Below are 13,247 nucleotides of genomic sequence, written 5' to 3'. Positions count from 1 at the left end.
GGTGGAAAGAGCACTGGTCAATATATCCCATTCTTAGTAAACTTGCTAGAAAATATCTCTGCCTACCTTGCACATCGGTGCCCTCTGAAAGTCTACTCAGCATCAGTGGTATTATTGTAAATGAAAGAAGAGCAGCACTTGATCCCTGTATTGTGGATAAACTTGTATTTTTGAACAGTAACTTGAAACCAATCCACCTTGCAGCCACATATGCCAGGAAGAAGAAACACTGTCAATGTGACAATTGTGTTGACCAGCTGCAGTGACCGCAAATCTACAGTAGATTCCAGTGTTTTGACACTTTATAGTTACTTTTCATTCTTGTAACAGTAATCACTTACCAGTAATCTAGTATTGAAGTATTCTTCTTGTAACCCGTAGTGCACTAAGTGCATGAGCAGTACACTGTACATTTTTGACTGGCTCCAGTTTTTTTGACCTTGTAACTTAGTGTATTAGTGTCTCAGTTATTGTAACAATGTTAAAAATATTATGACAATGTTAAAATATTTCAAAGTGTATGTGAAAGGTGTGCATGTACTGAGTTGGCTTCTCTGGCACCTCCCTAAAATTTAGCCCAAGGTGTACATCAAAGTGTGAGGAAGCCATAGTGGCAATAACTGGTCAATATCCAATTATGGGCTACCCAATAACCGGTTTGTTTACAGTCTGCAGGTTCACAACACTACTCAATATTTATTATAAAAGCATTTAGAGTGATCGGGAGGCAGTTTAAAATGGTTAGATTTGTAACAACGGGAGGTTACAATGAGTGATTTGCCAGTAGTATAGAGGAGTTCCCTGTCAAAAACGATTATCCTGGTTACAGCTTCAACTGCATGAGTGTATGGGAATATCATAATATCTACGGAAATGAGACCAAAAGGAAGAGAGATTGGTGACAGCATGCACAATAGTAGCCAGTCATTGAGAAAGACTTTGTGTAACATGTGTCCTTTCCAGTGCTTCTTACAGTATGGTTTTAGTCAGAATCCTTTAGCATTCTCATGTAGAAGACCCTAAACAGGTAGTGCTCTGGTGTAAACTTCCATTGAGTACAATACTTTCGTGGTGACAAAGTAATAATAATGAAATATGTCATAACAACTAGTAATATACTTTCCTTACAAATGTATTGTGTTATTACTACTCCATGACCAAAGTAATGAATTTACAGTTCACTCAGTAATGTCTAGCCACAACAAAGTAACAGAGCAGTAACTACAGTAAGATCACCAATGAATGAAGTTTACTAACAAAAAAAAATACCATTACTTTCTCTTGAATATAATTATAACCAAGATTTACACATTGTCCAAACAACACAATTGCAGTGGTGGATACTTGTTGTGAGAAACCCTTTTGCATGCAAGAGTTGCTGACAATTCTATAAAGGTAAAATGTGTGTTTAGATATCAAAGGCTATTAAAAAGGTAGAGTCACTGTTGGAGCTGGTGTACAGATCTCCTTCCTGGAAAGACTATCTCAAGGTGGACTACAGCAGACACTGTGTGTTTGCAAACTACTCTACTTTACACTTTAAAGCTCTTTTTCTCTTTGGAGCTTCAACTAATGCGATACTATGGACAGCTGTGAAGGCTCATGTGAGAATTCCAGGAGTCAGTTGAGCAGAGAGTCGCAAAGACGTTGTAATTCGACTCAACCAGAACTTTTTAGCTGAACAGTCTACGTTTTAGGATCATAGATAAAAACTCAATGTTTTTGATTTACATTGTTGAACAATAAATCATCCAATATGGGATGTGTGTTCTGGAGGTTCGTGTGGCTCAACCGGGGACCTGGGCTTTAGGAAAGAAGTGCTACTGGGTTTCTACAACTTTGGAGGCCCAACCGAGACCCTGAAGAAGTATATTGAAGTGTGCATGGAAAAGCTATGGACATTTGCGTAACCTGCAAGAAGGAAGTTACGGACGAAGACAAGGCCATGGTGTGTGACCTTAGTGACAAATTGGTTGTTTAAAGCATAATGATAAGAACTGTATAAGGCACAGGTAGAGTGTCGTTCTAAGGCTGTATTGTATGAGTGTTTGCCTTGTCGAAAGAAGGGTGCGATAGCAAGTTGGTTGCATATTTCAGAGCTCAAACGTTTGCATCAATAAGAAGCGAGACACGAAGAGCGGCTGGCTAACATGCTACATGTTGACAAGCTTAGTACACGAGCTACATGAAGACTGAAGAGAAGAGAACACTTATTATGCATCAGACAGGTTAGTCTGGAGGGCGAGATACAGGCCCTCACTAAGCAATTAATGTCACTGCATGGAAAGGTCAAGACACTTGCTGAGGTTACAGGGTCAAGGTAAGAACAACAGACTGAAAGTACAAGTGTAGTACCATTGTCACAGACAAGAGATACCTACCATATAGGTAGTGTTCTAGCAGTGATAACTATGTTAATGATAACAGTTCATCTCGACAGAGTGTTCAATACCTCGTAGACAGAGCAGAAACTGTGACCCTCATCCTCCTTTAGAGTTGGTGTTGACTGTGAAGCTAAGGAAGAAACTGAGTCTAGCCAGTAGTGTAGATCAGGTTGATGAACTATATAGCTCCATACAATAGTAACAGATTCTGATATACAGGTGGTGGCATTGCAAGTAGCAATGAAGGACCAACTTACAAAGTGGATATTGGATAAGAGCCGCTTTAGACAGTGAGGCACAAGTTACTCTAGCCTGACAAAAGTTACTACCTCACATCAAAGAAAAGAATAACTGGACAACAGAACAGTGTAGACAGAGAAATCTGCAGTTAAAGGACAGCCATTGGGAACTGATGGTGAATCATTAGATGCCAAGGGTATTACATCACTACAAGTCACCATTGAAGATACTAATATTACTTGATATGTACCCAACTATATTCTGAGTCTTCAAAGCCAATTTGAAAAGGGAAGTTATGGAATTGTGGTTTGATCCTTGGTGTAAACACTAAGGAAGAATTGGGTTATAGAATTGTTGACAACAAGGGCTGTACAGCCAGTGATGTCAAACAAGAACACAGAAACAGCAGTGGTAAGGGGAGTTATATTGTGTCACATATCCTGAGATTAGGACCACAACAGGATAGAATAGCTCGAGTAGTGGAGCTGAGTGACACCAATTACTCAGGTGCAACTAGTTAAGTAGGAGTAGTGACTCCTGATAAGGCTGTATTGGCCAGAGAGCAGTGTGACTTTTGGAAGGTTACTGGACTGGTGAGAGTATGTTTAATATTCTGGTCACTAATTGGAGTGCAGAGCCAGTTGTATTTTCTAAAGGTACTGTTGTTGGATCTGTTGATACTGTTACTGTAGTTGATGAGGATGACAACATGTGGCAAGAGGAATCCCCTGGGACTGTGGTTGTGGTGAATGCAACATAAGACAACAGTAATCATGAGAGGCACAATTGGATACAGACAAGGATTGTACACCTAAATAGAGAGCAGCTGTGATTGACGTGATGAAGCACAAGCATGATGTGTTTGCTTTAACAGACAAGAAGCTCGGAGAAACTGACTTGGTAGAATACTCCGTTGACATGAGTGATACTACACCGTTAAACCAAGAAGGCTACCATATGCTCTACGTAATGAACTTGAGAGTGAGTTACAACATTTAATCGATATTGGTTGCACAGAACCCTCAGGAAGTTCTTTTGCTTCAGGGTTAAGGAAAAAAGATGGATGTCTGTGTGTATGTGTGGACTATAGGGGATCAATAAGGAGACTATTCCAGACCAATGCCCAATCCCAAGAATTGACAATCTAATTGACACTGTTGGTTGTAGTAATGGGAAAATCTTTACCACATTAGACCTAATGAAAGAGTATCACCAAATTAAGATGGCATCTGGGTCTAGAGATAAGACAGCTCTTACATGTCACTTGAGATTATTCCAATACAGAAGGATACCAATTGGGTTAATAAATGCACCTGCTACATTTCAAAGGTTAATGAATAAATCGTTTAGTGGTTGTGATCGGATTTTTTTTGTTTGTCTTGATGCGGTTCTAATTGTATCCCAGTCATTTGAGGATCTGATTCATGTTGGGAAAGTTTTACAGTGTATACAAGAAGCAGGTTTAAGAGTCAAACCTCAGAAGTGCGTGTTTGCTCAAAGTGAGATTAATTATTTGGGCCCGAGGGGTCCACAATAGGGGTGAAATCTTACTTGAAATCCAAGATCTGAAATCCCAACTAATAAATATTTTATGATCATTTCCGTAAAATAATGGAAATTACAGCCACATACTTTTGCAATGTGTGATCCTGTGTTACAACGCGAGTTATTAAAAGCTTGCTACAACGCATAGTAATGAACAAACTGCATGCCTGAGTGTAACAATGGCTTATAGCCCAATACAAGCATGCGAGTGGGTAGGCCTAAAGGAAACCCGGGAGGACTCAGGAATGAAGCAGGCAACTTGTAGCAACCAAGACAAGAGTTCAGCAAGTGGAGGATAGGGGAACCAGGAACACTCGGAGGAAGACTACTATACAAATTAAAAGTACATTTTAGTAACATTTTAACTATCAGCCTTTTGTTTTAGATTGTTGTAATTATGTAGCTAATTGATTAGTATACAGGCTGTGCCTCTACCCTGTACCTTAATCATAATCATTATTACATATAGGGCTAAATGCACATGAAATTTGGAAATCTGAATGAAATTTTCTGAGAAACCCTGTGAAATCTTAACAAGATCCTTTAAAGAGATCTTTAAATCTATGCGAGATCCTGAGATCTCTGTGAAATCCTGAAATTCGAGAGAAATCCTGAGATCTCAATGAAATCTTGAGATCCTGAAATATTGGATGCCATTTTCGCTCTGTTGCTAACTCCTCGTTTGGGCCATGCCTTATTACCACAAGGAGTGAGATCAAATAACAACAAGGTGAAAGCTGTGAAACCACACTGACTTGTTGTAAAGAAGTTAAAGAGTTTCCTTGTCTTATCATCGTTATTTACTAAACCTTGCAGTGGTAGCAAGGCCACTTACTGCATTGACAAGGAAAGACAAGAACACAGGGGCTACAGTATCGTTTGTGTGTGATAGTCAGTGTGAGTTAGTTTTTCAGTCAGTCAAGAGTATGCTAGTTTCAGCACCACTCTTACACCCACCTGATCTGAACAAGCTTTTCTTTTTGTGGACTGATGCTTGTAGTAAAGAGTTTGGTGCCTTGTTAGAACAGGAAGGTAATGATGGCAGAAGATATCCAATTGCTTATGCTAGCAGACTAACAGTGTTGAGACAGTTACTTTTAAAATGTAACTCGTTACATATTACATATTATTTACAACTGAACTATTTAGTTACAGTTACATATTACCCATAAAATAAAGTAACTATAATAATATTACATATTATATCACTTTGTGTCCACAGCCTTAAGCTGTCACGTATGAAACTACCACTTTATCACGTGAAACAACATGATTGCGTTGTTGGACAATGTGCAAATCTTGGTTATAAGCAAGAAGCTGGTGAATAAGCTTCATTCAGTAGGCTTCGTTACTTCATAGTGGCTAGGCATTACTCAGTGGATTATTAACGAGATTAGTAACTTTGTTACTTAAAGTAATAATATATTAGACTTGTTACAGTACCTTCATTACTTAGGTAACGCGTTGCATTTTCAAGTAAATAACTTGAGTTATATTACCTGTTTTTACAGCATATTTCATTATATTACTTCATTACCACAACAGTATTATTATGTAACGCATTACCCCCAACACTGCAGACTAACTAATACAGCTGAATTCAACTATGCCCCAACTGAATTAGAAGTTGCTGCACTTGTGTCACTTTGAAGTTTCCTATTGGGAAATAGTTTTACTGTTTACACAGATCACAAGTCACTGGAGAGTGCATTTATTTCCCTTATGAAAAGTCAGCCAAGAGGATTACTTGCAAAATGGTATTTGAGGATAGCAAGATTTCTGCACAAGATGCATAAGCCAGGATCAGCAAAAATGTAGTGTTGTTGCAGATTGCCTTTCTAGAGTTCCAATAACAACTGACGAGGGTGCAGTACTATATATACAGATTTTTGAAGGAGAGGAATTGTTGTTACAGCTTGTTCCGCAAGAGCAAAGGCAAGATCAAGAATTGGCACAGCTAATGGATTATTTTGAGAACAGGTCCTTACTTGATGATGTACAAGCTGCCAGACACATAACAGGTCAAGATAAGAAAGGTTGTATTTTGATTGATGTTATTCTTTACTATGAGGGAGTAGTTCCAGCCCAGTTACAGTAAAACATTGTGGATGAACACCATGATGGAAGTTTTGAAAGTCATTTTTCTATGAAGAAAATGAGTAAGAGAATTGCATGTTACTTTTACTGGAGAGGTACATATGAATGCTGATGTGCTGAAAAGTGTGAGTCTTGTGTGTATTGTGCTTCTGTTCAGGGTTGTAGTTTTACAGGTAAGCTGCTCCTAGTAAGTGTTCTTGTGGGAGGCCCATTTGAGTGCCTATAGGTATGGATTTTGTGTTAAGTGAAAGTGGAAAGAGATACGTTTAGTTTTCCAGGACTATTTAGCTAAATGGCCTGAGGTGCATGCTTTGTTGGATCATAAAGCAAAAAGTGCGGCTCAGTGTCTTGTGGATTTAGTTTGGTGTCATGGAGTTCCCAGTAGAATTATCCATGATAGGGCACCAGGATTTTTATCAGATGTATTGCAGGAAACAGTTCACGTAATGGAAATTACTCAGTTACCTACTTCAAGTAGTCACCCACAAGCAAACGGCCTTGTAGAACATTTTAATAGGACTTTAAAAACAAATGTTGGCTAAGGTAGTGACCACAAGGCAGAAATTGGGACAGAATGCTTGGAGCTGTCCTGTTTACTTATAGGAGTACACCACAGGTGAAACACCTTTTTATTTACTGTATGGCAGAGAGACTAATCTTCCAACAGTTCTGAATTTTCATGTTCCTGTGAAAATGTTTCCTGTGGTAGAGACTGATTATGGTGCTGCATTAGAGATGGTGCTGCATTATAGATGGAACTGAAGTATGCCCAATCACTTGCAAAGAAGAACTTAGAAGTTTACCAGAAGCAACAGAAGAAGTATTATGATAAGAAGGCAATGGACTACGTACGTTGGAGATCTGGTAATGCTTAAGGTACAACCTAAGTTCAAGGAACATTTGTGATTGTTTCACTAACGCTGTCATACGAGTCCAAGGAGATAAGGCTGGTGAGTCAATGAATGCGTCAAGACAGAGACTATCTAAATGTAATCAACAATTGGGCTAGGCAAGGCCCTGGTTAGGCCAGTTAGGACAGTTAAGGCAAAGGTTAACTATTAGGAAACCAAGATCATAAGCCCAAATTAGACCACAGCAAGGTGAAATACTCGAATTTCATTGGCTACTTACAGGTATCTAAATCCTGTAGATCCCTTGTTCATGTCTCAATAGATCCCTGTCTCTGGGGCGATACAAAACACGGCAATTACGTGCCTGTAACATTGGCAACGCATGGGCATTTAACTGGATAGCAAGCACCATTACAAGTTGATAGGGGCTTGTTCTACTCAAGAACGCTACATTTCTCATATTACAAGCAGCTGTGAAGGTACAACAAGCAGCAGCGAAGGTACAACGAACTGTGGTCTAAATTAGTTAGACATCAAAACACAGGGTTCTACGAAATTTAGAAACCCTCAGGCCCTGTAGTAGCGCCCTCGCTTTGCTTGTGCACCACAATACAGGGCCTTTCATGTTTCTAAATTCTGTAGAACCCTGTGTTTCGATGTCTAACTATTATGTAGAGTGACAGATGATGATGCAATATACAGTGGACACTTACAGCTAACTCAGTATGTTACAAGATCAGGTCGTACAGTGAAGAAACCAGTGAGATTAATACAGGACTTTCAGGAAGATAGCCATCTTTAAAAAGGAGGGGAAGTTGTGAGATACTATGGACAGCTGCAAAGGCTCATGTGAGGATCCTGGAGCAATGAAGTTGTAGCTCGACTCAACCAGAACATTTTAGGTGAACAGTCTACTTTTTAGATAAGAACACAATGTTTTTGATTTATATTGTTGAATAATATATCATTCAATACAGTGTGTGTGTGTGTGTTTGTGCGGCACAACTGAGGACCTAGGCTTCAGGGAAGAAGTGCTACTGGGTTGCTATATATAACACATAAAGCATGCCTATGCTTGTATGCATGAAAATACAGCACTCAGAGATGTCTTGAGGCTAATACAGCACTTGGCTTTGCCTCATGCTGTATTATCCTCTCAACTCAACATATGCTCCCCCCGTGCTGTATTTTCTGTATACACATATGAGGCAGTGTTTTAAATATAACTAATAAGATTGGTATGAGGCAAAAACTGTAGCATGACATCAAAAATATAACTCACATAAAATCCAATGTCTTTTGAGGAAGTCCAACGGAGAAAATAGCCAGGGCAAAATTCACTCTCCAAACATGTAAGTGTAATCGATGACTGATCAGAATAGTGGAGAACTGCCTTGTACAATTTAAACTGACCTGCAATGACTTATGTCATATGTATACTTGCAGTCAGTATGTCTGTGCATAGTGTGTGTGTGTGTGCGTGTGTGTGTGTGTGTGTGTGTGAATGTATTTGCATGTATTTGCGTAGTGTGCAATGTGCAGTGGACTTTTAAAAGGGGTAGCACTCCATAATTGTAGCTACAATCTAGCTACGTACCTTAGTTTATGTATTTGCACACATTCCCCAGAGACTGTTAAATCTATACAGTATATATACCTAAGTTTGAAAAAGTAATACAAATCTTCCAAAGTAACTTATGTACATGTAAGAGTTTCAATAGTGCATAAAGTAATATATATTTCAAAACACATATCATGTTTAAAGGTACTGAGGTATGTAGAAACTTCAAGCGATTTTGCAGAAGAGAGAGGTAATTAGGTGTTCTTGCTACTATCAGTCATATAATAGGATTTGATAACTGACTCTGGTTTTACTAACTTAAATATTGTGGTTGAACAAGAAAATCTTGTCACAGCAACTTAGCAAATAAATTAAGGGATCTGATAAAAAAGAGTAGTTACATGGAACTCTTAAAATCCCCTAATTGTATGTGAATGTTACATGTGAGTGTGTGTGTGTATGTGAGTGCACATGCGTGTGAGATGTATTTGTAGTGTGTAGGGTGTGTGAGTTATGACTGTGAACATGTGTGCAATGTTTGATGTGTGCTGCAGGCACGTGTGTGTTGCGTGCATTTGACTGTGCATATTCATACACATGCATGCATGACTACATGTGTGTGCAGGTGCATGCATGCATGTGTGTGTGATGATCTGGTTATGCAGGTACAAAGACTGAAGTATAGATTGATGGTAAGTTGTTGGAGGAATGCTTAGAGAAAAGGTTGTACAATGGCTCTCACTTCAAGTAACAACTATGCTAGTGCTGTTGCTGAGTGGTGGTAAGCAGGATAGCCATTTGGTACTTTGGAATAAGCATGATATGTGGTGATGATATGGTGCTTCATGCTCACTCAAGAAAAGCTGTATGTGCTGATATAAAGGTGTATATAGAAGTGGAAAGTTTCCTTGTGAGTTTTCCTTGGTTCTTCATGATACAGATGTTGTCTAGAGGATAGCCAATGCCTTGAAAGTCTTGGTTCACTATGTTTTTACTAACCATAAATTCTACCCATGTGCTAGAGCAGTCATATCGTTTTGTGTTATCAATCTGACATCATGCATCCAGGATTAAACTTCATAAACTACCTCTAATTCTGCAAATTGTGTACCTTATACCCAGGGCCACCCACAGGGGGGAAAACTGGGGCATTTTGCCCTGGGCCCCATGAAGGGCCCCCTGAATACTGTCGATATACTCTAATAGAGCAGTCAGATCTAAATACTCTAATAGAGCAGTCACAGTATTCTTCAGAGGAGCAGTGCAGCAAGCTTATAGGTAAGGAGATATGGTTGGTGATGGGTAGTTATTGTCATTGTCAGTAGGTTGTGACCTTTTTTTTTTTTGATCTTCAACTTACAGCTTGAGTGAAGTTGTGATTCAGAATGGAAACCTCCTTGCCTCTGGGGCCCCACTTTAACTCTATACCCTGGGCCCCTTAATTTCTCTGGGCGGCCCTGCTTATACCACTGCATCTTCTCTAAGAGTCTGCACGCATCAATAGTTATTACATATCCTAGCTATATAAACACCAGAAATTTCACCATAACAACTTTTTCTTGAGAACGCTTCACTGCATGTAGATAGTAGAATTAACCCCGTTATAACTATTTATGGCTAGAAGCTAGTAGAATCTGATGTTAAAGATGACTAATTATAGCATGCATGAGTATAAAGCAAAAGAACAGTAGGGTAGAGATGAGAAGAATAGGGCTGGAGAAATCAAGACACACGGTAGTGTGTCGTGCGGCCCAAGTAGCCAGCGCGCCACACCGTGAGTATATTTACAGGAAGAAAGAAAACGTCATTTTCACACTTTTCTATCTCGGTGATACCTTATCCGATTGAAACCAAATTTGCTGCAGAGTTGCCCACCAGCTAGGGGAGTCTACATTCCAAATTTGAAGGAAATCACTTACACCATTTCCGAGATATGAGTGGCCAAAGTTTGGTTTTTTTTTCTTGGTTTTTTTTTTTCGTTTTTTTGCACACTTGCAAAAATTGCTATAAAACGCAAACGCGTACTCCGATTGCCTTGCAAGTTGGCACATGGAAGGGGAGTCCAAAGGTGAATCCTAACATCAAATTTGGTGCAAATTCGATGAATGATTCAGGAATTATTACCGATTATTCGCGTAAAACAAGATCGATTTGTTGTCACTCCTACAGGGTAAACCGCTTCATGGAATGAGTTGAAAATTGCTATGTAGATGGAGTAACCATCGTAGGAGTGCCTTTTGGTGGTTTGAAAGGAATCGAGATAAAAACCACGGAGATATGACACAAAACCCAACCTGTGTCACAATTATGCGATCGATTTTTAGGAATAAAAAGTATAAGTTTTTACCCCTACTAGGCAAACTGCTTAGAGCAATGAGCTGAAAATCGGTGTATAGCTGGAATACTCTTCATAGAAAGTCCTTGCAGTAGTACAGAAGAATCGGATTACAAACCACTGAGTTATGATTCAAAAACCAACTCCCGTGTAGCAAATGCGAGATGGAGATACTCTAATAGAACAGTCACCCTAATAGAGCATTCGGCTAATTTATTTACTCTATTATAGAATTCTATTACATTACAAGTTATTCTGTAGGGAGTTCAGCTGCAAAAAGTTAATCTTATAGACAGTTCAGCAAGAAGCAAGTCACCCTGTGGAGAGTTAAGCTACAAATATATCACTGTAGAGATTCAGAACATTACAAGTCACACCGAAGAGAGTTCAGCTATAAACAAGTCATGCACCCTGTAGAGAATTCAGCTACAATTAAGTCACTCTCTAGAGAATTCAGCTACACACAAGTCATTGTGGAGAGAGTTCAGCTACAAACAAATCAACCTGTAGAGAGATCAGCTACAAACAAAACACTTTGCAGAGAGTTCAGCAACAAACAAATCAACTTGTAGAGAGATCAGCTAGAAACAAATCAACCTGCAAAGAGGTCAGCTACAAACAAATCAGCTTGTAGAGAGATCAGTTACACACAAATCACCCTATAGAGAGATCGGCTACAAACAAATCAACCTGCAGAGAGATCAGCTACACACAAATCAACCTGTAGAGAGATCAGCTACAAACAAATTACTCTGTAGAGAGATAAGCTAGAAACAAACAACCCTGTAGAGAGTTCAGCTACAAAAAATCGCCCTGTAGAGTCATCAGCTAGAAAGTAGACACAATGCAAGGAGTTCAGCTACAAGCAATCACCCTGTAGAGAGTTCAGCTAAAACAAATCAACCTGCAGAGAGATCAGCTACAAACAAATCACTTTATAGAGAGTTCAGCTACAAACAAATTACCCTATAGAGAGATCGGCTACAAACAAATCAACCTGCAGAGAGATCAGCTACACACAAATCAACTTGTAGAGAGATCAGCTACAAACAAATTACCCTGTAGAGAGATCAGCTAGAAACTAGACGCAATATAAGGAGTTCAGCTACAAGCAAATCACCCTGTAGAGAGTTCAGCTACAAACAAATTACCCTGTAGAGAGATCGGCTACAAACAAATCAACCTGCAGAAAGATCAGCTGCTACACACATATCAACTTGTAGAGAGATCAGCTACAATCAAATCACCCTGTAGAGAGATCAGCTAGAAACTAGACACAATGTAAGGAGTTCGGCTACAAGTAAATCACCCTGTAGAGAGTTCAGTTAGAAACAAATTACCCTGTAGAGAGATCAGCTAGAAGAGGTCACCTTGTAGAGAGTTCAGCTACAACGAAACCACCACATAAAGAGTTCAGCTGCAAATAAATCTCTTGTAGAGAGTTCAGCTACAAAAAAATCCCCCTGTAGAGAGATCAGCTAGAAGAAGCCACCTTGTAGAGAGTTCAGCTACAAAGAAACCATCATGTAGAGAGTTCAGCTACAAACAAATCACCCTGTAGAGAGATCAGCTAGAAGAAGTTACCTTGTAGATAGTTCGACTACAAACAATTCACCCTGTAGAAAGATCAGCTAGAAGAAGTCACCTTGTAGAGTGTTCAGTTACGAAGAAACCATCATGTAGAGAGTTCAGCTACAAACACATCACTCTGTAGAGACTTCAGCTGCAAAGAAACCACCATGTAGAGAGTTCAGCCTCAAACAAACCACCCTGTAGAGAATTCAACTACCACAAATCACCCTGTAGAGAAGAAGTTACCTTGTAGAGAGTTCAGTTACAAAGAAACCATCATGTAAAGAGTTCAGCTACACCACCATGTAGAGAGTTTAGCTGCAAACAAATCACCTGTAGAGAGTTCAGCTAGAAACAAATCACCCCGTAGAGAGATCAGCTGGAAGAAGTCACCTTGTAGAGAGTTCAGCTACAAAGAAACCATCATGTAGAGAGTTCAGCTGCAAACAAATCACCCTGTAGGGAGTTCAGCTACAAAAAATCACCCTGTAGAGAGTTCAGCTAGACGAAGTCACCTTATAGAGAGTTCAGCTACAAAGAAACCATCATGTAGAGAGTTCAGCTACAAAGAAACCACCATTTAGAGAGTTTAGCTGCAAACAAATCACCAGTAGAGAGTTCAGCTAGAAACAAATCACCCTGTAGAGAGTTCAGCTAGAAAC

General features: G+C 39.4%; 1 protein-coding gene across 1 annotated transcript in view; it reads right to left on the bottom strand.

Annotated features, from left to right (window-relative positions):
* The window catches only part of LOC136238456 (uncharacterized), a 36,054-nt gene that overhangs the window by 2,920 nt on the left and 19,887 nt on the right, over positions 1-13,247 (bottom strand). Inside the window, exon 8 of the mRNA XM_066028929.1 lies at positions 8,400-8,530. Coding sequence (XP_065885001.1) covers positions 8,400-8,530 — 131 coding nt within the window. The remainder of the gene's footprint in view (positions 1-8,399; positions 8,531-13,247) is intronic.

The sequence above is a fragment of the Dysidea avara genome, chromosome 11 (assembly GCF_963678975.1).
Source record: "Dysidea avara chromosome 11, odDysAvar1.4, whole genome shotgun sequence".
Lineage (NCBI taxonomy): Eukaryota > Metazoa > Porifera > Demospongiae > Dictyoceratida > Dysideidae > Dysidea > Dysidea avara.
The sequence above is the reverse complement of the archived record's forward strand: the minus strand, read 5'-3'. Positions and strand labels throughout refer to the sequence as shown.